This window comes from Erpetoichthys calabaricus, chromosome 8, assembly GCF_900747795.2.
Source record: "Erpetoichthys calabaricus chromosome 8, fErpCal1.3, whole genome shotgun sequence".
Lineage (NCBI taxonomy): Eukaryota > Metazoa > Chordata > Cladistia > Polypteriformes > Polypteridae > Erpetoichthys > Erpetoichthys calabaricus.
Window position 1 is genome coordinate 145762650 of NC_041401.2, and position 26263 is coordinate 145788912.

Below are 26263 nucleotides of genomic sequence, written 5' to 3' on the forward strand. Positions count from 1 at the left end.
CGCTCTGGTATCTTTATTTTTAAGAGTGTCCCTCCATCTCAACTGCTGACTCCCTCACTGTGTTCTCAGAAACATTTGAAGAGCCCCTTGTTCTGTGAATATCTTTCTAATTGATAACAGTTTTGATGCAAGGTCCTTGGTAGCTAAGATAAGAGTTAGTCTGTTGTTGTTCTGTTTGGTTTACAGATCTTCATGCAAGATGAACAATTTCTTAACGCTGACCTATTCCACGTGTTTCAAAACAGTTCTAAGGCTGATGTTACTTATTTTGGACCTCTTTTGTAAGTCGCTTCGGATAAAAGAGTCAGCTAAGTGAATAAATGTAAATGTTAAAATTAAAGCACAAATTTTTTGAAATAAATATACAAATTTGTACTGTAGTTTCACCATGAAGATAAAGTGGAGACCTAAAAAAAACCAACAACAACATCTCAATGTTATTTTGGGACAAGTTCGGCTAACAAAAATATCACAATAGAGTGAATGGTCTTCTCCCGTCTGTAACATCTTAGCATACTGCAGGTCCTTGAGGGTGTTTTTGAAAATGTTTTACAATTTACACTCATTTGCAGACTTGTTATTTTTCCTAGGCTTTATTGATTAAAATAGTAATGTTTACATAGTTTTTAAGTTTCACAGTCTTTCATTTGACAAATTATCTATCTGCATAGCAACATGTTTGTCAAATAAATGCATTCATTTGTTGTCTTAAAAACTTTATACTGTTTACAGTAGAAAACGAATTCTTAGAAGTTGCCTTAAACCCTTGGAGGGGATCATTTCATTGCTGTGAGCCATTCTCCATTCCACACCACTGCGTCACGTCTCAGAGCACTGCCCCCTACGCTCAAGCGGTGTGGTGGTCCATTTGTGACATCACCCTACTAGCACAGAGAACTGCCATGAGATCTGCAGCACCTTTGTTAATTAAGCAACACTTAATTGTGAACAAACAGGTTGTGTTATAAAGTGCTTCATTATTAAATCAATTTTTTAAAATGTTTCCAAAAATGTTCTCAGGATACTGATTTCAAAAGAAAACCAATATACCAAATGTACAGAAAGAAGTAAAAAAAAAAAAGAAAAGACAGTTATTAGGTAAACAAAGCTATGAATTAAAAGCCTGTTTGTCTGGTTGGTAGTCTACTAGTACAATTGCCTTTACCATATAATTAATCAGAAGCTAGAAAGTGTATTTTGTAATTGCTATGCCTCAAAATAGTGCAGCCTTAACCATGTATAATTTAAATTACTTAACGTTTCCAAAACAATCTCATGTGGTAAGATTATCACTGACACTTATAAAATTTCTAAAGAAAAAACTAAATATATATTGCAGCACATTGCATACACTGCTGTCATTATTTCATTCAAAAGCAGTAAAAAAAAGTTTTTGGTTCAAGGATTATTGTATTTAGTTTTGATTAACTTGTCCCAAAAGTTTCACCAAGTAAAAAATATGAAAAAAAAAATCTGAAAAATGTTACTGTGGAGAAAATCCTCCCATCTCAACTCTAACAGATGTCAAAAAAGGAACAACACCAAACGCAGGGCTTCCTTAAATGATTCAATATTTTCAAATATGTTTCAGCAATCTCGTGATGTTTTACTGTTTGGATAGATAGCTTATTTAACACTTCACTCCACACTTTGGCCTGACAAATACAATTCCAATGTTGACCCTTTTCAGCCACACAATCATTTTGTAGTGTGTGGATTCAGTCAAATATTTTGCAGATGTATATCCAAACTGTCAAGCACAGAATATTATATACAAGCAAAAACAGTTTTGCGTTAATGTTCTATTTAAATGAAGACATAACTTTATTTAAATAAATGTTTTTGTCATAACAAAAAGACAAAGGTTAAAAGAGTACATAAATTACAGGCTGAATAAATATTATACAGTGATATTCACGTTCTTGATAAAATGATTTTATTTAATAATAAAAATTCAAAATGCTAAACGCTTCACTCTTGTTGCCGTTGAATTTACTGTATTTTACAAGCCAGTTTATGTCACACATTAACATAATGAATATTTTTTTCTCCTTGGAAAAATGATGTTATGTATTTAAGAAAGCTATATTTAGCTACGGTAACGTGCAGTGATTATTGCCTTTAAGCTTACCAGGTATGAAACTCAAAATATGATTCAATGAGAGATCTGGGGATTCTTTGCATTTCTGAAATTACATTAGAAAAAAGGAACACATGTATCTGCTTCAATTCTTTTCAGGTACTGATTTAAAATTATCTTATGCATGTTATTCCAAATATCAGATGATCCCTTGACTTAAGCAAATAATCCTCTGATTGAACGTTTTCTTATAGCTGTCAAGTAGTTGTTGGATAAGTTGTGGCAAAATCCCCCATCGTCATGCAGAAAGCAGTCAGACCCAGCAGTAACAACAGAAAGACTATATAAAAAGGATCCATTATACATGAACAAAAGGAAGAAAACACTAAGAAGCTAGCAAAACGTACACAAATGCAATCAATTAAGTGAGCACACTGCATTGACTTTCAGTTCTTCAAATTCTTACTTGAGGTTAATGACTATTTTCATTTTATTTCCAAATGAATCGTTACTTTTCTTATTAAAAAAAATGCTTTGCATATCTTCAGATTATTTGTTATATATAGGGGTAACCCAGACTTAAAAAGATATAGGAAATGGATGGATCCGAAATTTAGGAAATGTACATTGTTTAAAACAAAAGGCAATACTTGTTGGGTTTGAACTGGAAACCTAAACTCCATCCCTGGTGGACAGATTGCAATCAAAGTATTACAATGAAATGGGCTGAATTTCCCTTTCGGAGTAAGTCAAGGGTCCTCACTAAGCTTGGCAATAAAATAGGGTGCAGTATATTTTTGTAAAATGATGTTACCCTGCTCAAAGAATAAAATGGCCAAAGTCCAGCATGATAGCGGATAGCATTTTATTTTAAATGTCCAATTTCTTGAAAACGCTTTTTTATTGATTTCAATAATTTTCTGGGCCTAAGTGCTTGAACAACAAATCTGTGCATTACAAGTCCAATTTAAATTGTGGTGGGAACAGAGTCTTAAAGAAGAAAACCAATGCTGTTTATTTTACTGGCTTTAATTTATTCCACTGTTAAAAAGAAGCAGCTTGTTAACTTCTCATTTGCAAATGCCAAGGAAAGATACATTTTCAATGTGCTGAGCTTTTCCTAAATGTCTCAAATACTAAATTCATGTTTGGTAATGCTAATAAAATATTTTTTCCACATATGTATTTGATAGCAGGAAGCTGGAGCCAATCCTGACAGTGAACAGAACCCAACATAAATAGGAATGCAGTCCATTGCAGTGCAAGCAGGAGAACAGCCACATTCTTTATACAGAGAACCAAACAGAATTACCAGTGGACAGTAGGACTTCAGGGACTTTCAAAACTCGACTTGGTGTTATTTTAGAAGAATTAAGTGGCAACTTTTGTTAGGCTGAATGGCCTGTTCTCGTCTAGATTGTTATAATGTTCTAACCTACATGAGGGATATTTTACAGAAAGAACTTGGCCTAACTGCGTCTCTTATGCACATCGCCATGCAAACTGTAACACATATCATGTTTGCATTTGGTTTCTACAAACATGAAGAGTGAACATAACTAAAACAAGTCTGTGATCTGTTAAAATGGTGCCCACTTCCTTTGTTGCCATTCTTCTCACAACTGGGTTTGAGTCTTGACAGTTTTTATTAATGTGCACTACCATGATGAGACTATTTTTCTTGCTGTGCAAATCCTGCAGAATATTTCCATAAAATATTACACTATACGTACTACATGCAGTTCAATGGAGTACTGCTCACTTTGAATGAAGCCTACAATACATTTTATTGGTTGTTTTAGTTCAGTAGGCTATCACGTTGTCTCTCACCCTGGATTTTTTCACATGCTACATATCCAGTTGCCTGCCACTGTATGCAGGCTAATTGGTGGATTGAAATATGCCTGGTGAGAGTCTCACATTTTAAATGACTGTGTATTTCACAGGGAGTGCAAGAAAAGGATAGTGAAATAGATCATGGTGTTTTTTTCTTTATATTTTGGACCTGTTCAGCTAAAATTTTATTTTTGAATTATTTCACTATAATTGAGAGGTTTTGAAGGATGTAAAAGGGTACAATTGTTGAACATTTGGATTTGGATTAAGTTTCAAAGTAATTTTGCTTATTGCACCACATCTATGAAAAACTATTGTCTATAAATTTGGTTGTAACACTGATTTTTTTTACTGCTTACAATGTCAGTACTGTAAGTGAAATGAAAAATGTGACACATTTGGGTGTTTTAAAATTAAAATCATGACCAAATCACTTTTTACCTCATGTAATCACAAGGTGCTTCATCAAGCGGATATGCTTACAGTGCAGAGCAAACCACAAGATTACAGGACAAGCAGTTGTTGGATAACAAAGTTGCATAAAAGTAGGAATCAATTTTTGATTATGTCAAAATGTACACTGTTGAAAGCTGCCACATTTTGATCTTTGCAAATCTTTTTATAATAATGAGAAAAATGTTAAGTGAGAATAATTGAGTTTGAACTAATTGAATTAAGTGAGTTGATTTCTTACTGAAAAGTACTTGTCAAGCATAACTGAAAGATAAAGGAACAGTTATATTTCCTTTTGAGTGAAGTGAAAAATGTGTCTTTTAAAAATTATAAATGGAGAGGTAAGAGACGAAATACACAGTGTCTGAGCACAGTGGTTTGTGGAAGCCAACAGAATCTGTAACAATACAGTAAATGGTGTCTTATACCAAGCTGCCTTTTTGTAGTGTCACAAAGTGCACTCTGTGCACAATGGCATGCACCGCTGTTCCTTTAAACTATGAAAGCACTTCCAGATAACAAAAAAGCACTGACACAATAATGAGTTAAAGCTGCACACGGGTACAAGGTTTTTAGATTAGATAGTACCTGGTGCTTACAGATTTAGAACTGTCTATCGGTGGGGAGGTTTGGGAAGATGTCCCTCGACCCCTCGGCAATGGATAACTATTAGTAATGTTTAAAAAGAAATTTGGTATCATCAAAATTTTTTAGACTTTCTGATACACATACATTACTTCCTCTGTACTGAGTATGACATTTTCATGCGTTAAGTGATCATTTGACATAATACAAGTGACCTTTCTCTAGAATAAATGTGTGCACTGTTATTCCTAAATGTACTGTTCAAAACTCAATTGCGACTTATAATGACTCCTTTTACTGTCATATCTAAGTTAGACGTTAACAAAGAATGCCCTTATTTATAATTTTTCATCAGTAAATCTATTTCTGTATTTGCTACTAAGACTTTATTTCCTTTTATGGAGTTTTAATGGCTGTTACTTGGTTGATCTGGAATGTATAGGGCATTTCTATTCCAAAGGTTATGATATAAATGGCAGTATTGGTTTCATTTTCCAACCAGGCTGTTATCCTCATCTCTCACTTGATCTTATTTTTAATTCCTTAAACCATTTTGTCTAATCTGCAAACATGTGTACTGCACAAATATACATCTCCTACCCTCAAACGCCAGCTATTACTATAACTTTGGGAAATGACTGCCTGATGACCCCTTTCCTACAGCCATTTAATCAACACATTGCAGAAACATTGTCTTTTGATTACTGTGAGAGTTAAGACAGTTTGTTTATCTAATGCCTTACAACATCATCTAAAACCCACTGCAAGGACACATCTGTCCAAGAATAGCAACTAATACACAGAGTTATGTCAAGAAGTTCCCAAAAAGGTTCTCAGTTTTAATGGCTTGTAATTAGAAAAAGCACCTTTTCACAAGAATGACAATTTGCTTTACTGCTCAGCTTATCCAATTACAGGAGACAGCAGCAAGATTGGATTAGACTTTACTATAGTAATATTCTTTAAGTCACACAGTCCCCATTGTGGAGCAGTGTACCGCGTCTATGCAAAGAGTGTCAAGCCAACGACTGTGATCAGTAAAGTAACACGAACATGTGACAAATGCACCATGTGGTCAAATGTAAACCTGCAAAAATATCCGTCAACATAAATGACCATTCTGAATGTAGCAACTGGTAAATAAAACATTGAGAAAACACTGGCTTTGTGGGTAAATGCACAACCATTAAGCTGTCTAAAAATGTGGGCAGCACCAGCCAATTCTAACATGACATATTAAGAACCATACTAGAGCTCTGTGCACTAACAAGACCATGCATTCCAGAATGTGACTGCATATTGTCATTACAGCTAAAAACAACAAACACTAGATTTTTTTTTAGTTTTACACAGACATCAGAGCCAGAAACTGTACAAGCATAAATACAGCAATTTCTCTTGAAGTAGCTGCAGTAACTTATGGTTATTTTCAACAATTAACCTGTGGTTGCATATTGTGTACCAAGTACTCTATTATTACTACCAAACAAATGCTCTGTTTACCATCTGCATAGACAATAAACGTACAGATCCACCCATCTGTGATGGAATTAACAAGACTCATTTTGAAGCCCTTCAATTGCTCACTTAGTTATTGTGATAGAAGTTAAAACTCAGCACAATAATGAAATTGTTTTTAACAAAGCACTTGATCTACGATCCTGTGGTTCTAGCGTGTTCATCCGTAACGTAAATTCATTTAAAAGTGGACGCTGAGGATAAGCATTTTAAATTAGTGTGTATGTCTGTACTTTTTAAAATTTGCTTGTGTAGAAGGCACAACAATCTCCCTTTCTATTGTTGTTTTCAGTAGCTTCACTACCAAAAATCTACATTCGGTTACGTTCATAGAAAAAAAACAATCAAATGTGGTAAATTAAAGAAATTGTCTTCTAAGAGAACTTGACAGGCACATCCCAGGAGAAGAAAAACACACCTGCTCTTTCTTCTTCTCTTTGTGTCTCTGACTTCATTACAAATTCATCTCTACCTTAAGGCTAATTTCTGTCACTGCCAGAAATATTATATATATATATATATATATATATATATATATATATATATATATATATATATATATATATACACACACATACATTTTTTGCTAAGTTTACATTCTTCTTAACACAGTAACATTCTTACCTTCAGTTCTTGCCTGATAAAATCATTGCATATAATAAACTGAGGACAACTTAAAAAGAAATGGCTCAAAAAAGTTATAGACAATAATTTCTCACTTGGTAGGAGACACAAACACAGCAACAACTGAGCAAGGCACAATGAGCAAGCAAATGACAAACTGATAAAAGAAAGAGAATGAACAGGCATACATAGTAGAGTGTGGTTCAGTTGTCTGCATTCTAACCAATTTCATGAAAAATAATATCCATAATAATAAAAAAAGTAAAAACACATGCTTTAAAAGCAAAACCATTGTTATTTTTACTACTATAAGTCAAATCATCTTGACCAGGCAAATAGACTACGAGGGTAGTCTTGTTCATTCAGAACCACATGGAGAATAATGATAGTTAGCTGCCTGACTTATAATTTAAGCCTCTTATTGCATCTGATATAGCCTTAAAAAACTTGAAGGGTTACTTCTTTACTAAACATCATTAGAAATAATAAAAAAATATACGCAATTTTTGTTTTTAAATCACATTAAGAAAGTGATACATTTTGCAAATACTCTATGAATAAACAAAACCTATACATCCATGGGTAAATGCTTGACAGTCTAAGCATATGTGATAATGAGAACTGTTCCTGAAGATCACTTTATTAATTTAATAAAGCTAAAGCTTCAGCCAATCGTATTACACATCTGGCTTCGCTCTACTTACAGCCACACATTGAAATTTGGAGGATTCATACTGACTTGTCAGTTGCCTCTTTTTGATTTAATAAAACTTACAAAGTAATAAATGTTTTCTTCTCCAAATATCTGGTTCTGTTAAAACAATAAGAATTTTATGTATATACATAATATATATATATATATATATATATATATATATATATATATATATATATATATATATATATATATATACATTTATATATGTGCATGTGTGTGATGTAAATATGTGTGTGCACATACACACAAAGACACACTAATATAAATATTATATATATATATATATATATATATATATATATATATATATATATAGAATAGAGAGATAGATAGATAGAAACACACACACACATAAAACACATACAAACACAAGGAATAATCTTTCATCTTTTCTGCTTTGACCCAGAAACTAGACACAAACTACACATGTAAAGAGAAGAAGAGAAGATAGTCTTTGCTGGGTCCAGCTATTTAGAATTGAGTGCACAATCAAAGGTTCAAAAGTCTTTTTTTTTTTCTTTTATGCTTTCAATGCACAATTCCTATCCCAATATGACCGACGAAGAAACGGTAGGGAAGGAGGAAAGCCCTGGATCTGGTGTGCTGAGAGTGTGGCGATGGGAGGAATCCCCTTCTACTCTGCTTCTCACTCATTGTTTGGATTCTCCAGATCCTGGCACTGGATGTCCCCACCATTGTAATCTGTACCAGGAAGCTTCAACCCATACTTATCCACGCACCAACATATTCCTCTCTTTCGTCCACGAGATGGCTTGCACTGCATAAGAGAAGGGAGAAGACAGAGAGAGAAAGTAATGTTAAATAGAGAAGGCCATAGATAGATAGATACTGTAGATCATACTGAAATTTAATTTGGTTGTAATACATATTTTCAAGGATCCACTCATGGTAGATTAAAAAATGGCCTGGTAGTGTAATGAGGTACATAACTGTACTTGATTTTATATGTAAAGTCACTCTTTAGCACATATGGAGTCTTCACTACATGTACTGGGGTCAGCTTCAATACTTCAGGCCCATCCATCCATTCAACGTCCAAACCCAATTATCTTGAGCAAGGTCATGGGGAAGCTGGAACCAATCCCAGCAAGCATCAGGCACAAGACAGGAAAAGGGTACCAGTCCATTGCAGGATGAACACACACACACACACGACTGCCAATTCAGCATCACCAATCCACCCTACTCTGTAGACCTCTACACTGTAACCAAGATTCCTTTTTTTATATCTGTTGCATATATGCTTATTATTTATGGATTTTATAAAAACATAAATTAATTTAAGGAATGTTATTAACATTTTATCAAAAGTTAGCCTTATAGTTTCAAGCAAGATTTTGTTTAATGTGATTGGCTCTAGGCGGCACGGTGGCGCAGTGGGTAGTGCTGCTGCCTCGCAGTTGGGAGACCTGGATTCACTTCCCGGGTCCTCCCTGCGTGGAGTTTGCATGTTCTCCCCGTGTCTGCGTGGGTTTCCTCTGGGCGCTCCGGTTTCCTCCCACAGTCCAAAGACATGCTGGTTAGGTGGATTGGTGATTCTAAATTGGCCCTAGTGTGTGCTTGGTGTGTGGGTGTGCTTGTGTGTGTCCTGCAGTGGGTTGCCACCCTGCCCAGGATTGGTTCCTGCCTTGTGCGCTAGGATTGGCTTCAGCAGACCCCCGTGACCCTGTGTTTGGATTCAGCGGGTTGGAAAATGGATGGATGGATGGATGATTGGCTCTAATGAAGCAAGGAGATAATTTTTCCAAACTAATATTCCTTATCAATTATATTTCATGCTCACAAGAGCATCATTTACACTTAATCATCAAAATTCTAAACTAAAAGCAGATGCACAGACAACACTTGACAGGTTTGTAACTTCCATATAAAAATACACTAGAAGTTGTGCATAAAGCAGACTGAAAACCCTGGACAGGCCGTGGTCCATTGCAGTACAGATTCATATACACATCTGCTCTCCAACTCACATGGGACCAATTAGTAATTGCCAATCAACTTAAAAGGCTCATCTTACAGGATGGACTATACATACACAGGGTATGAAGGAGCACTTGCTATTTAATTGCACCTAAAAATCCGTCAGCATGTACTCAATACCAGATCACTTCCAGCCAAAGAACAGTATCAACCTGCTCACCTGTTTCCTCTTGTAAAAGCCCTTTCGGTCACAGTTTGGTAAATAGAGTGTCTGTGGTACAATTCGAGATGTGACTTTCATATCCTGAAGAATGCTTTCCATCTGCCTGCGGCATGGACCCTTTGGAGACAGAAAGGTTAAACAAACTTTATTTGTAGGTACGCATAGTATATTAATCTGGCCTCAATGTCGCATTGATTATAAAATAGTACAATAAATGGCCTTCTCAGTTACATGACATTTCATTATGCCACAAGCTTTTAAAACACAAAAGAAAGTTAATTGATTTTGTTAGGCATTTTGATTGTATAAGAACTGCAGTTGGTGCCATCTAATCTTTTAAATCACAAGTTCTCTATAGGAATGCCAGGCTTTCATAATGCATGTGCATACAACGACATATTATGCCTCTTTCCCTTACCCGAACTTACAGTATTTCAGAGAAACACCACACTGCAGTCCTACACAGCAAAATGGCTGTGTGTGTTTATGGAAATAAACAATCATTTAACACTAGCAATTTTTAAATGTATTGGGGAGTCCTAGATGTCTGGGAACTATAAACAGTGAAGGAGAAAAGTGGTAAACTGTGTCCAGGAAATGCTAGATGACTTTACTAAATGGAGGACAATTCATTCATAAATAAGATCTATTCCTAAAAGTGCCTCAGAGATAGAATATATTGTAGCTGGCAAGAATCAGTTTGGAAATTAACTGACATAAGGCAGAGGCAGACATTAGAGCAGAACTAGAGAAGAAGGAATACTGTATAGAACTTTGGAGAAATATGCCCACCAGTACAGTAATAGCAACTGTAAATTAATATACATAGCTGTTTATTTCTTTAAATTTATGGTACATGTTGTATACTTACATATTCTGCCTCATTTTTATCATTAGAATAATGAGGGTAATTCACTGGACCCACTGCCCTGGATTTTTCTAATTTCTTCCTTTTGTCTTTTCGCAAAGCGTCTGCCTTCCTATCCAAAAAGCGGTCTTTTGCCCTAGGAGGTACTTTGGCTGGGAGTGGATCTTCAGTGATCTCAACAGTTGGAGCCTCTTCATGTTCTCGCGATTCACGTTCTGAAAATAGGAAAATATGTTGCATGTTACTTGCACATATAGATAATGTTTCTAATTTGGAGCAAAAAAAGTAGGACAAAAAAGGCAAAGCTTCTCTTTAATTACACTGACTTAATCCTGAGGCAAGTCTACTACACATGCTTAAGTCTGCAACTTTAAAGTTGCACTGTGTCTGAAGTAAAGAACTGTGCTCTAAAAGAAGTGACAAGATATTTGTGATGACATTTTTTCAATTACCAATCATGCATGTATATTGGAGGATCTCCTTATAGGCTCTGTCGAGGTATGTAGCAACCCACCAGGCTAAGAGGGGGGCACTGTTGCTTACAGTGTCATTTCCTTCTCTCCCAACAGTGTCATGAAACTGCCCAGTAAGGGCAACTGACTTCATCCCTCCCGGATCAGCGTCCAGAAATACCCGAGCCTCCTGGAAGCAGGCAGCATTTCTGGCAAGAACAACCTGCCACTAACCACAGTGATCTGACTACTGGCTATCTGTCCTGTCTAGTTTTGATTTTGATTCCCTCCACAGAGTGTTTGATTTACTTTGTTTTGTTTTTGGAAAATTAACAGGAAAACCCAGATGGCACCCTAATTTTTTCCAGTTTGTGGTGCTGTCATTGCTGCACCCAGCCACATACTACTATCTGCAAATTGATGACAAAGAAAAGATTCTTTATTAAGAGTATCATATTAAGCTAAATGAACTAATTGCTTTGCTTTCGAAAAAGAAACAAATTCTTTCAACATGTCTGACTTGCCAGTAGTGTTCACAAATAACAACTTGTGTGTGTTAACTACTCAAAGTGACAGTCCACAAGGAACTGAGACAGAATCAGTATGCAATATATAAAACGTATAACATATTTGTGTACTTCAGCTTTTTTCCAGGTGCTTTCATGTTCTGGCAAAGGAGAAGTTTAAATGATACACAGAATGGAGGGTGGGGGGTGCATACTGTGACTTGAAGCAGAATCAAGGCTCCTACAAGTCTAAAATATAATGAATTTCAGTAATTTCAGTTGGTAAATAAAGGCCTTTTGAGTCCTGGATTTGGATCTATTATTTACGAACTGAAATGACTTTAGTACCTACACAGCTTCACAAAATGAATACTGTGGCTAGGTGTCATGAAATACTTTTGCCACTAGAGGGCATATGTGTATTTTAATTAAAACGGCTTAAAAAAAGAATTAACTTATCACCACCCCAGCAACCACACTGATCCCATCACCCGCCCCTGAGATACAGGAGCAGAACTTCCCTCTCCTCTTTAAACAAACTTTGAAAGGATCAAGTTAATTCCCAGGCTGCAAGTTATTTTAATCCTTGATAAACTACATATATGTATAATTTAACCAGGGCAACCAATCTGAATTGCATCATCAGTTCCAGAAAGGGTGTTAATTGCATCCTCTTTCACAGTCAGATGAGATGAGAGTTTGTGAGTATGCCTGTGTGTGTGTGTGTCTATATGTGTGTGTGTGTATGCTGCTGCAGATTTATGCTTCATGGTCAGGTAGCATAATGTAAGTGAACAGGGATTTAAAAAACATCCTCAGCATCTCTCCATCTGAATTGGTAATTACTGTAAAAGGCAACTCTTTCTTGCAGTGTTCAGCACTTTAATAATTGAGATAGCTATGCTATACAGTTGCTGTAGACTTGCAAGTAATATGTGGTTTGGTTCAAATTATTTACAAAGTTATTGCTAAAAGTAATATATGGCACATTTTCGTAAAGAACTGAGCTCAACAAGTTATTCTCACAGTAGTGTAATTAACCAAAATACACACAGCAAGTAAACAGTCTGTTATTATTCTAAAACTGAAACTCCAATGCACCACAAGTGATGAGCCGCATTTACATCTTAATTATAGATATCTTTAGAATGCCTTCATAATATAATACCAGTACAACACCCTGGGACACAGGGTTACATGTTCCAACTTGTGTCGTTTCTTTTAGGGGGGCCCAATTTATACTTGCTTTCCAAATCACCCCTGTGAAATACTTCTACAAAGCAACATATGTGTTTCTTTTTTTTTTTTTTTTTTACAATTTTCATTAAAAGCAGCTATTGGGTCAACATGTGCCAAACAAAAGCTCCTTAATTAAATGTAACTCAGAGGAATTTGCCTTTTCTTCTTATAATATATCCATACCCTGGACAAGGCAGTAGCTCCAGCAGCACTCATTAAGTGCAGTAAGACTCATACATTGTGACCTAGTTAAGTGAAAAGGAGTGCACGACCCTAGAAGGTCATTTATAGCTATACTGATGAAATAGGAAAGAGTGAGCAGGTCTGTCACCCAGCTAGATTTAGATGTCCCAACTTGGCACCTGATTCATAAATTGTTCACTTGACATTGTTACAAGAAACGGCTTCAGCAGCTCCTTGTGCCTTAAGGTTCACTCAATGCCATGGAAACCACATTAAGATTTAGAAACCTCTGCACTAATGCCAAGAGCTTCCAAACATCTCTAAAGTAATAAAAGACTATGTTTTTCTCCATATCAATAAACTGCATATGACGAAGTACAGTTGATTGTATATTAAATGCCTTTGAATGAAATGTGTGCATCATCCAACAAATGTGCGTTTCATCCAATGAATTCATCGATATGGCAGTTGCTTTCCGTAACAGCAGACCGATTTGTGCCTCAAATCTGAACTCTATTAACATTTTTTGTTAACCCAAGCCAAACAGCTTTGTACTGATAATTTAGGCTACAACAATCTGATTTGACATTTCTTTATTACAGTATATTTTACAATATAAACATCTATAATTAAATGTTATATTTTGACCTTATTATAATATAGCAAAAATCCTAATATATAGGTAAGTCATTTATATTGTAGTCAAAGATTCTGTACACATTAGGGATATATAGAAAAAGTGATACAATTGAAAAAAAAACAAACCTGTTTTTAATTCTAGGCGTTTCCATTATCTGACAGGCTGTTAGTGTATTTTGAATGCACTCACTGCACCACTGCCACTTTTCAGGGGACCCTTGCGCTCTGTGACTCTTAACATGTTGAGATTGTTCTCATTCCACTAACCATGAGGCTGCTAGTGTGCTTGGAAAGGCATTTCCTATCATCTTGGTGGGACATTTAAGATTGATTTATCAGTTTACTGGCCCAAGACAGCACCAAAAAATTTATTGATTAAACTTTTTCATGAAACCATCCCTCATATATACTGAAGAGTAGACGTCCATTGCTACTAGTTTTCCCAAGGTTGATACAATGGTTTCCTCATAACAATATTCAATATGGAAAAAAGGGTATGATATACTATAATGCTTTCCTTGATAGATAGATAGATAGATAGATAGATAGATAGATAGATAGATAGATAGATAGATAGATAGATAGATAGATAGATAGATAGATAGATAGATAGATAGATAGATAGATAGATAGATAGATAGATAGATAGATAGATAGATAGATAGATAGTGTCATGCATGGGCGCCTGAGAAACTCTTCCTGGCTGAGACATGGTATGCAATACCCTGCTACGGCAAGAGGGGGAATCGATGCTAACAATGCTTAATTACTCTCTTTTCTCCTCTGCAGCTCAAAGAAGCCACCCAGTGAGAACACCTAAACCATACCTCATTCAGTTATACCATGCCTCTTCTAGTCAGGACACCCACAAGATGGCATCTCAGTCTGAGAAACACAGTCCTACATGACAGAGTTCCCTACTACAGACCTGTTTGAGAGAGCCATTTCTGTTGCATCACCGTGCACTCATTTTTGTTCATTGTTTTAGAGTTTGACAGTATATGGAGTGGCCAGGTTACATCTCACAATAGATAGACAGATAGGCAGGTACCTAAAGACAGTGAAACAAAATAAATATTTGCTAATTTCTACGTTATTTTATGCGTTTGTTTTCAAATAAAAATAATGTTAAGTGCAAGAGTGACTGTAAACAATCCATCTGTTTCTCAAAAAAATTATTCTGAATTTGTTTAGCAGTTTACTTGTAAGTTCACTCAATGCTAAATAATAGAGGTAATATTAAACTTCTTCTAGACCTGTAAGTTTATTGCTGCATGAAACCTGCTTCGGTCACCATGTTAGATACGTCAAGACTTAACATATTATAACATAAGTTGTAAAAAATAAAAATAAGATTTATGCCTTCAGACTTTTATATACTGTATTTCTGTATGGGTTAGCCATATTTAAGGGACCTGATGATGATAATGTAAATAAATGACAATGTAATGTCAGGCAAGAATAAGGAAAGTCAAGATAAGGCAACTTAGGAAAAACTGGAAAAAAAATAATTTTAATTTAGAAAGCTTATCTATGGTGATCAGTGCTTTCGGAAAATGTATTTTGAAAGTTTAGTTGAACTGGACCACCTAACCATGCAGAACAATATTGGGTATTCAGCAGTACATAGTGCACAGTACTGATGTTTGGTGGAATCAAACCATTGTTATTAACCATATTAAAATGTATATTTAATGCTTGAACATTTCAGAGACCGATTCAATATTGTTTGCTGCTACAATTCCAGACTGCAACTTAACTTGCAATATGTTAACATGAGCACCACTTAAATTGAACACATTCAGTTTAATAATACTTATGTAGTTTTTACAATTAATGAAGAATATGCTGCAACATAGAGGAACAACTCTGTGAGAAAGTGGACATCAGCAGTTGTATTTTTCAAAGGCTATCAAGGAAACAAATGTAAAGAAACATTGTCTTCATTTTTTGAGATCATTCTAAGAATGAATGAGAAAAATGTATTCAACGATGAGAAAACTGAGACCCGGTTGGATGGCACCCAGACACTGCCAGCCAAATTCTCTGTGTTGTGCTGCACACAATGGGAGACTGCCAAGAGTTTAGCACCACCTCTGTTATTCAGTGCCAGTCACCCAGTAATTCTGCTCCTTTATAGAATCCCACTGATGACTGAGCAGACCTGTCAGGTTTTAAAGTGCATGGCTTGCCAATCATACCCTGTCTTCTAGGAATGAATAGCCACATTGCCAACTCCTGCTTAAAATTTAAAGAGAGCTGACTAAAAAGAAACGTAATGGAAAAAAGAAATGCCAATCTTGATGCGTTCCCGACAAACATAAGGCCCTGATTAAATTAGTATCAGCTCTTCTACAGAGTCCTTAAGGGAAAAATACATTACAGATAAATTAGTTATAGACTGTAGACTAATAAAATGCAATTCAGAATTTAAAGACCAAAAGAACACAGCTTTCAAAATATTATACCTAGTATATGGATCTCTCTTTAACAATCAGACATAAGTAATTACAAAATGGCAAGTTATACATCTATTAATAAGAACTACACATCAAATGTTACTTGCCTCATATAAAGATATCTGAAATTTTTTCTTCTTCACATTGTCGCGCAAAAAGTAACAGGTCAGCATCTTCCTACAAAAAATTCCTTCCTTATGTAATACTCCTTATCTGAAGCAACACATCGAATCAGATGATTTCACACGTATCACTGCTCTTCTTACAAGCACGGATGTTAGAGATAACATTGTTAGCTCAGAGATGAGTGCAAGTTGGCACGAAGAAGCAAAGATTAGTTATGCTGCCTCAAAACTCCACAAACCTAGATTTGAAATTTGAAGTTTGCACTTTCATGTTGGAATACATTTTTTAAATTGTTTTTCCCCACATCTCAAAACATTCAAATGAGATTACATTGAATTAGTCCAATAAGGGTGAATGAGTGTATGCACGTATTAGTGTACCATAAGACAAGCTGACAACAGTCCACAGCTGGTTCTTGCGTTGTGTCCAGTACTGCCAGCATATGGGATTAGGCTCTGGTTCTCCATGACCCTTCAATAGTCCAAGATGGTTCAGGAAATGGATGGATAAATGTAGCAAAAGAAGAACTTGACAGAGCCAATTTTTCTCACATACTTCATCTATTATTTAAATTTCATAATTTGTTTATCATAGGGCAGCACAGAAGGCACAGTGGTAGCACTGCTGCCTCGCAGTTAGGAGACCTGGGTTTGCTTCCCGGGTCCTCCCTGCATGGAGTTTGCATGTTATCCCCGTGTCTGCGTGGGTTTCCTTCGGGTGCTCTGGTTTCCTCACACAGTCCAAAGACATGCAGGTTAGGTGCATTGGCGATCCTAAATTGTCCCCAGTGTGTGCTTGGTGTGTGTGTGGGTTGGCGCCCTACCTGGGATTTGTTCCTGCCTTGCACCCTGTGCTGGCTGGGATTGGCTCCATCAGACCCCTGTTACCCTGTGTTAGGATTGGATAATGACTGACTAACTGACTGTTTATCATATGCACCTTTTAATAGCACATAGCATCTGGAGTAAGTGCAATGTAGTCCAGAAGGAAAAAAAACACAATTTTATATATTCTGGTACACAGGGGTGGAAGATATCTGTAGCCCCAAAACATAGTTTACCTTAACCTAAACTATGTAACAAATAATACAGAACAGCAATTACTATGGATTTAACACAGATGAAAGATAACAAGGCACCTCTACAGCCTTGTCAAAGTGATGTAATGGTATGTTGTATAAGACATTAATATTATAAAACAAGAGAAGCTGACACAGATTTCTAATTATTTCCTGACACTGTTATTCTGTAGTAGTGTATGTCAGCTTGTCGAAGAAATTCTGTTGTGATTAGTGTAATTGACCTAAGTACATCTGTAATTCTCACATTTTTAGTCCTGCTTCAGTACACAATAAAATGTTTGACCAGGAAGCACAGCAGATGACGTGCTTCTGCATTTAGTTGCCATAGTAAAAAAAAGGCCAGGCAGGTGTACACATCATAGAATATCACAAGTTCACATTAGGAAGCCTTGGTTAGGAACTTCACAAACATACACGCACTTGAGTATGCACAATTTTATCAGTAATGGTTTCAACATATTATTTTGCTGTATCAAGCATGTTGCAATGGAAAATGCATACTGTCTTATAAACTTTTACCCACTAGTAAAATTCAAATTATGCCAGCAGTGAATAAAATATGAAGCCAAAGACATACTTCACATTTAGTCTATTTCTAACACACTATGCACTATCCTGTTAAGCAGTTTGGTAGAGTGGTGGCTTTGAGGATAGGGATCTGCACTGGCAATTGGAAGGTTGCCGGTTCGAATCCCGTAAATGCCAATAGGGACTCTGCTCTGTTGGGCCCTTGAGCAAGGCCCTTAACCTGCAATTGCTGAGCGCTTTGAGTAGTGAGAAAAGGGCTATATAAATGCAAAGAATTATAATTATTATTATTATAACAATGTCCATTTTCTCATGCTGCTGTCTGTTTTTTTACAAAGTAGATGTAACAGTTCCCTGCTGTCCTCCAATGTAACACGATGGTTAGGAAAATAAGTGAAAATAAATGTAGAAGCAGTGTAAGGTAACACAATTCCTAATGGAAAAGAAATATTATATTTACTACATTGTTCTAACAATCTTGTATTGTTAGAAAGTCTAACCATTGTGTGTGTTTTTTTGATATTCTCTATGATAGCATACGAAAACTCTAAAGAGTTTCATAAAGCAAACTAGACTACACTTCATAAGAAGTATATATTTAAAAATACTACAATACTAAGTCTAAGCAGTTCAGCATATCATTACACTGAAACACATCCTTATGAATTATTCACATATCGAAATTTTATCTTCAACTGCTCCTTAGGACTATTAAAAGCCGACTGTTCCCAGATGAACAGCAATAACTTCAGGAGTGAATCACTGCAATCTCGTGGCATCCCTTCATTCCAGTGCTTGGTCTAAAAATGTTTTCTTTATACCGCATTTTAAATTTGATCTTAAACGATTCAAGTAAATACCCAAGACAGGATTTCAAGTCAAGCATAACAATAAAATCCAAAAAATGCAGAATAGGCATTTAACATGAGGAAATATTCTAGTAATTTACTGCTTATGATAACATCTATGCCATGATATACCATCTGAAGTCACAAGATAATTCCATAAGCTCAGCATTTATTTTTTTCCAAAACATAATATGTAGTACAGCAAGCTTTAAATATGCAGTAAAGCAAACATTCCTGTTTTTTTGTTTTTGGTTTTAAAAATATAATTGGATAGTAGCAAATACAGTAAATCTTCACACCATATTTGGTTAATTAAGTATATACTTAAAAACAAGAAACCTATTTAATACATAAATCAGTCATAACTTTTCTGCTTTGAACCAATTAACGAATACTATTTTTTATTAATATTTTTATTAATATACACATTTATATTATACATAACATTTATAGTTATGACTTGAAATGTTTTCATGCTGTACACTATTATGTTATTTCAAAATCAAATGTTATTTTTTTGTAGAGTTATTTTCAGTTGAACTGTGGACAGTAGGCCATCCAGACATTTTACATGGTCCAAGGTTCACTATTTTAGCATATTCTGTTGAACAGGTTATAAATCCTCTTCATAGACATTTTCTTTCAAACACTAACACTGAGTTATAGTACATAGCTGTAAGGTTGTAGGGTTTTCTACAAGACTAATGGACATGTGAAACATTATTTCCATGGTACTATAAATACATAATATAAGATAATTGACAATATACAGATTTTATCCATCACTTATCAAACTCACTTAACTCAGTTTATGATAGCTGGAGGTAGAGTACATTTCAACAGCACTGGTCCAAAGGCACAGTCCAGCCTATGGCATGGATACCTGCCCATTAATGGACACAATCACACACTCACCCCAGCACTAACTCCCATTGGGCCAATTTAAGGTTTCCAAATAATATAACATTCACGTTTTGGAATATAGGAAGAAAACGTGTACAGACACAGAACTAATGTGCACACTCAACAAAGATAGGGATTTTGCCTATTTCAAATACAGGACTCGGGGCAGCATTGCTTTGTAACTACATTGGTCTTAGTTTGTATCAGAAATCCTGCAAAATGTGCAGAAAAAAGCCACAAATACTGTATATCATTGCTTAATGTATTTGTTACAGCCATGTATGTTATAGTGCTACCATTAATGATTTTCACGTAATGTGGTTAATATTTACAAATACAGAGTATTTCTGGTAGCAACACAACCATTGAAAAAAAGACTAAAACAATAAGCCCAGAAAACCATAAAAACTTACTGTGAAGGACAGCCGGGTCCCATGCCCGGCAGGGACGCCCCTGCTGCCTCTGTTCCAGGGGAGCCACCATGGGCAGCTCAATACCTCCCCCGGGACGCTTGGTGGCAGCCTCCCTGGTGGACGATGATTCCCCAGCCTGGCGCAAGGCTCCATGGGAGATGGAGTCCTCCACAGCCTGGTTGGGGGCTTGGATGGCCGCCAGGGGGAGCTGCATGGACTTTCCAGCCCAGCTGGTCGACTCGTCAGCCCCACCCGGAAGGTCAATTAGGACCAGGTAATCAAGCACCTGGAACGCTTCCGGGTGGGGTATAAAAAAGGCCAGCCACCACCACTCGAGAGAGCCAGAGTCGGGAGGAGGAGGACTAAGCCTGAGGAGGAGGAGGAGGAGGAGGAGGAGGAGGAGTGGTGGTGGTGGTGGTGGTGGTGGTGGTGCTGCTGCTGCTGAGGTGGATAGAGAGAGAGTAATTGTGAGTGTATTTGGGACTGTGTTGGGACTGTGTTGGGCCTGTGGGACACGGGGAAGACGTGCCCCACGGCTGAAGAAATAATAAAGTGTGTTTTAGTTAAGTACGTGCCTCTGTCTCAGTCTGTGCTGGGTCGGGCGCTATATAGCGCCTTTTACAAGACTAAAGCCTTTAATTTATAACCAGATGAATAGCTGGGTACTTTTGAGAGCATTGAAAAGTAGACAATAGTCACTCTAACTGCTATCTGGGAAATTCGTTTAAAAATCATACTAAATTCCATGCTGGCTAAAATTAAGCTTTTTAAAGCCCTGCAACAAGACATTTGCTAAAAGGTCTTTGTCTTTTACACTACTCTATATAACAGCAGACACTGTGACATAATATATTCAAAGAACTACAGTACATTCATGCTGGTGCTCTAGAAGTGTAGCTGCACTGAAAAGCTTTTGTGAAGGCTCAGTAAGGAAAGGTGTATTTAGAAAAACTCCCACCAGTTACGAATGAAACTGGTGAAATATGAAAATACATTTGGTTATCCATCTGTCAAGTGGAAAATTTAGTATTATTTAATTCAAAATATCCCTGAACCAACCCATTGTACTTCCCCATGACTACTCAGAAAGCTCTGAATTGGATGTTGTTTGTTCTTACTTATTTGAAATTAACGTGCAATTTTTCTAAAATGAGCAAAATCATCAATTGTAAAACTTGTTTATCCCTTTTCACCAACACATTTTCAGATCATAAATTTAGCATTGCTGCTATAGTCAATTTTCTGAATCGATATCTAAACTATCTGGTCCAGTGTTGGGATTATCTACTGTATGACTTTGTCCTGGGTAATAGACTACCTGTCAGGCAGACCACAGTTTGTGAGACTCAAGGACTATGTTTCTGATATGGATGTGAGCAACACTGGAGCACCACAAGGAACAGTCCTGTCTGCTTTTCTCTTCACTTTATACATCTCAGACTACAAATATAACACCAGGTCATTGTCACTTGCAGAAATTATCAAACGATGGGATGTACTTATTGATAAAGGGGATGAGACAGAGTATAGTCAGGTGGAAAAGTTTGTTTCTTGGTGCAGAGAAAAGTTGCAGAAAGAATTGTCTGCAACCTGACAACAGCAAAACCAAGGAACTTGTTATTGACTTTCGCTGAACCTCTATGTCCAGTCATTATTCAGAGAGTGGATGTAGAGATGGTCCACTCCTACAAGTACTTAGGGGTTCACATTATTGACAGGTTGTACTGGTCTCATTAAACAGAAGAACTATATAAGAAAGGGCAAGAGCAGGCTCTTTTTCCTTAGGAGACTTTAGTTCCTTTAATGTAAGTAGTGACATCCTACACATTATCTACAACACTGTGATGGCCAGTGCAATTTTTACATGCTGTGATGTGCTGGGCTGGTAACATTACCTCAAGAGAGGCCCACCAATTCAACAAGCTAATTAAAAGGGAAAGCTCAGTTACAGGACACACTGGAGATGGTAATGAGAAAATTAAAACAAAACTGAGTGCCATTATGAACAATGCTGCATATCCTCTCTCTGACGTTGAGGACTTTCATCCAATGAATCATTCAGCAGAAGTGTGTCAAGAAGCACTGCTACGGCTACTTTATACCAACAGCAATATGTCTGCATAATGCCTCATTGGGACTGCTAAGTCAGAATTTTTCTTTCTTTTTAATTTTCTTGCTTTTTAGTCATTTGGGTGTGTGTTTAGGCCATATTATGTGTATCTATCTATCTATCTATCTATCTATCTATCTATCTATCTATCTATCTATCTATCTATCTATCTATCTATCTATCTATCTATCTAAAGAGCTTCTGCAAAAAGCCCAAACTTCTCCTGTAGACGAATTGTCTATCTATTGTCATACAATTGTCTAACACTCACAAGAAGACTGACATTAACAAGTACAGAAAGTACTAACAAGATTTTTTCGTCAGCCTTCACTGAAAGTTTAGAAAACAGTAAACCAAGCTTTAAACAATTTTTTACTCTTTGCAGGGTATTTACTTTTTCATATATTTATAATCTAACCTAAAGCTGTTAAAAATAATTACTAAGAAACTTTGAAAAGGTAAATGTACCAATTAACCTTTGTGCTTCAAAAAAAGTATCTTTCGACATGATTGCAGCTTTACTTTCACGTGTACAGAATGCAGTGAATTTCTTACTTGCATGTACTGATCAACACGCAACACCTCAAAACTTCCTTACCTAAAAAATCTCATAATGTATTTGTCATTACTAATGCAAAGTGAACCCAATAAGACATCAAAACTTCTTTATGTAGCAGACAGAAGCCAAACATGCAGAAAGTTTATAGCAAAAACGTTATATATGGATGGACACGCATATATCAAATGGTCACCTTCCAAGTTCTTCACAGGAATGTGATACCACCCCAAGCCGAGAGGGGCCGCTGCTGCTAACTTGTCCTCTTTTTATTCCACAGTGCAGAAAAACCACCCAGTGAGGGCATTTAACTCTACTTCTTCCAGTCCCTGGGCTATAAAAACAAGACCGCCCAGAAGGAGGCATCACTTCTGGCTTAACCAACCCAAGCCACCACTGCCTATTCAAGAGATTCTATTTGAAAGCCTTTAAACTTAGCCCAATTACTAAAGAGCAGCCTTTTTGTTAAAACTTTGCTAAATGCCATCATGCACTGTTTTTATTTAATTTTCCTGCAAGTAAATGGGGACAGCTGGTTTGCACCCCAATATTTCACAGTAGTACTAGCTTGTTATTCGCTTGTGCGACTACAGCATTCAAGAAACTCAAAATATTCTTAAGAAAATGCTGTTGTGGTTCATCATATGTAATCTGCACTTTCTCATTGAAACTGCACTGAATAGAATGTTATTTCTGCCTGCATGCCATATACATTGATAACTATCCATCCATCCATCCATTTTCCAACCCGCTGAATCCAAACACAGGGTCACGGGGGTCTGCTGGAGCCAATCCCAGCCAACACAGGGCACAAGGCAGGAACCAATCCTCGGCAGGGTGCCAACCCACCACAGGACACATTGATAACTATAAATTACTAAATACATATTCTTAATTATAGGTACTGAAAGCATTAAAAAATCCACATAACAGCCTATAACCCACTATTGCAAGTTAAGCTACTCTGTCGGTCTGGATATACATATTTTATGATGTTTTGATTTAATGAAAACCTTTTCAAATAATATTCATAATACTTTCTATTCATAAGCTAATAACATACTTTGAATAGAGTTATAAGATGTAAACCACCATAGACCTACCTATTAAGTAACAAAGGATAAGACAGATTATTACTTTTGCAACATCCACATAGTGTTTGTGTGAATAAGTGATTTGAATTTACATTTACATACAAAAGAAAATTCTTCCTAATATCCTTATAGTATCAAATGTATCTCCAAGATTAGCTAAAGGCAAAGTCACTCAACATAATCCTGTAACAATAAAGTACAGAAGCCACAAACATGCAAAAAGAGAGTTAGATCTTTCTCTCCACAATTACTTGGCAATTTAAAAAGTTCATTACATTATGCCTTGAGTTTGCATTTTTTCCAGGTGTTATGTGTGAAGGGTCAACTTGTTTGTCAACTCACTTCAAGTGATGTAAAGGAGCTTTGATCCTGTATCTTACCGATTCTGGACCTTGCATGAAGTGCTTGTCCCTTAATTCTTTAATGCTGGAATGAGTCTGTGGTTTTGATCATTTCTTCTAATTTTATTCATGGACAAGATACATATTTCTGCTACACAGAAATCATTAGTGCTGCTGCTTCACACATCCAGGATCCTACTGTAGGTTCAAATCTACAACAAGTCGTTGTCCGTGTTGAGTTTACACATTCTTTTTGTGCCTGTGTGGGTTATAGTTTGACATCTCCAAAGTTGTACAAGTTACAATAATTGGTGATTCCAATTTGGCCACTGTACAGATTTGGGTATAGACACTGAAATGGACTGGTGCCCAGTCCAGGGCTATTTTCTGCCTTGCATCCAGTGCTACCAGAATAAGCTCAAGCCCCCCACAACCCTGAATTAGATGCAGAGGTTTTGAGGATGAGGTGGAATTATATCATTTTCTCAACCTCTCTTCACAAACGACCAATATTGAACAGTTTAGCATAAAACACTCATTTTGTCTTCATTTCTAACTTGTGCATTTGAAAACAAACACATCAACAACAAAAACAACAGAAGGTGGTATGTGAACAGCAACAATACCACACTTTAAAGGTACTGTTAGAGCAAAGAAGATAAATATACTGAAGAAACAGGTGTAACTGTGAAAAAGCCCTACAATAGCTTAATATGTGAGTAAAATATTCAGTAAAAACTGAACTCATCTACTATTCTGGTATGGCAAGTAGTTCCTGAAAATAAATGGGCTACCGAAACAAGCTATCATTAGCTGAATCATTCAGCCAAAAGAGGACTGTGGTTATATTTATCGGGTAAGAATATCCAGCAGTGAAGTGGAGGGCAAGAACAGAACTAGCAGAAACATAGCCAGAGAGAGCCAAGTATTGTTAGAGAGGGAGAGAGCAGTGAAATATTATGGGACAGCTGAAAGGATTGCATATAGACACAAGGCCCTTTACACTTTCAGTAAAAACCTGCTAAAATGGCAGTTAAATAGGAGCTATGCAAATAGGAAAGATGCAATGCCTGTTTGTCAGTCAGTCAGTCATTCTCCAACCCTCTTTATACTAACACAGGGTCACAGGGGTCTGCTGGAGCCAATCCCAGCCAGCACAGGGCGCAAGGCAGGAACAAATCCCTGGGCAGGGCGCCAGCCCACCGCAAGGCACACACACCAAGCATACACTAGGGACAATTTAGAATTGCCAATGCACCTAACCTGCATGTCTTTGGACTGTGGCAGGAAAACGGAGCACCCGGACAAAACCCATGCAGACACGGGGAGAACATGCAAACTCCACGCAGGGAGGACCCGGAAAGTGAACCAAGGTCTCCTTACTGCAAAACAGCAGCGCTACCACTGCGCCACCGTGCCGACCTATGCCTGTTTGTATTCTTAAAAATCAAATGGGAATATGAAACAAAGCAAAATAAGATTTTGGAAAACATTTTCAGTTGAGAAGTAAAAATTGCATCAATTTCTCAAAGCAATACATAATTTTATATACAGAATTTGTGGGTGCAGACCACTGCTTTTGAAAAGTAAGGAATAGTTTGGATACAAAGGAACAAAAATAAGTGCCACAAACCTTTAAGCAGTGCCATGTAAATTGCAATTGGACAGCTGTAAGGGATATATTCACCAATAATATCCAACATTCAAAACTTTCTGATAATGACCAATGTCATGGTACATGTCAGTGAAAGGGCCAACTAAAAAGGGTCCAACTCTGCCACCAGAGATGCACCCATAGACAGGTATAAACATTAATAAAACAAATACGATCTTTTCGTTCACCTCCATTTACAAAATAGCACCTAACAGAAACTGGAACTTGATGTCAAAGCTTAGGTAGAGGATCATTCTAGAACCAGAGGTTAGACACCCAATACTG

The 26263-nt window shown here is 36.6% G+C and overlaps 1 protein-coding gene across 1 annotated transcript in view; it reads right to left on the reverse strand.

Annotated features, from left to right (window-relative positions):
- Positions 1 to 574: 574 nt before the first annotated feature.
- The window catches only part of igfbp5b (insulin-like growth factor binding protein 5b), a 45553-nt gene continuing 19864 nt past the window's right edge, over positions 575 to 26263 (reverse strand). Inside the window, exons 2-4 of the mRNA XM_028807573.2 lie at positions 10850 to 11061; positions 9976 to 10095; positions 575 to 8592 (exon numbers count right to left, since the gene is read on the reverse strand). Coding sequence (XP_028663406.1) covers positions 8461 to 8592; positions 9976 to 10095; positions 10850 to 11061 — 464 coding nt within the window. The 3' untranslated portion in view covers positions 575 to 8460. The remainder of the gene's footprint in view (positions 8593 to 9975; positions 10096 to 10849; positions 11062 to 26263) is intronic.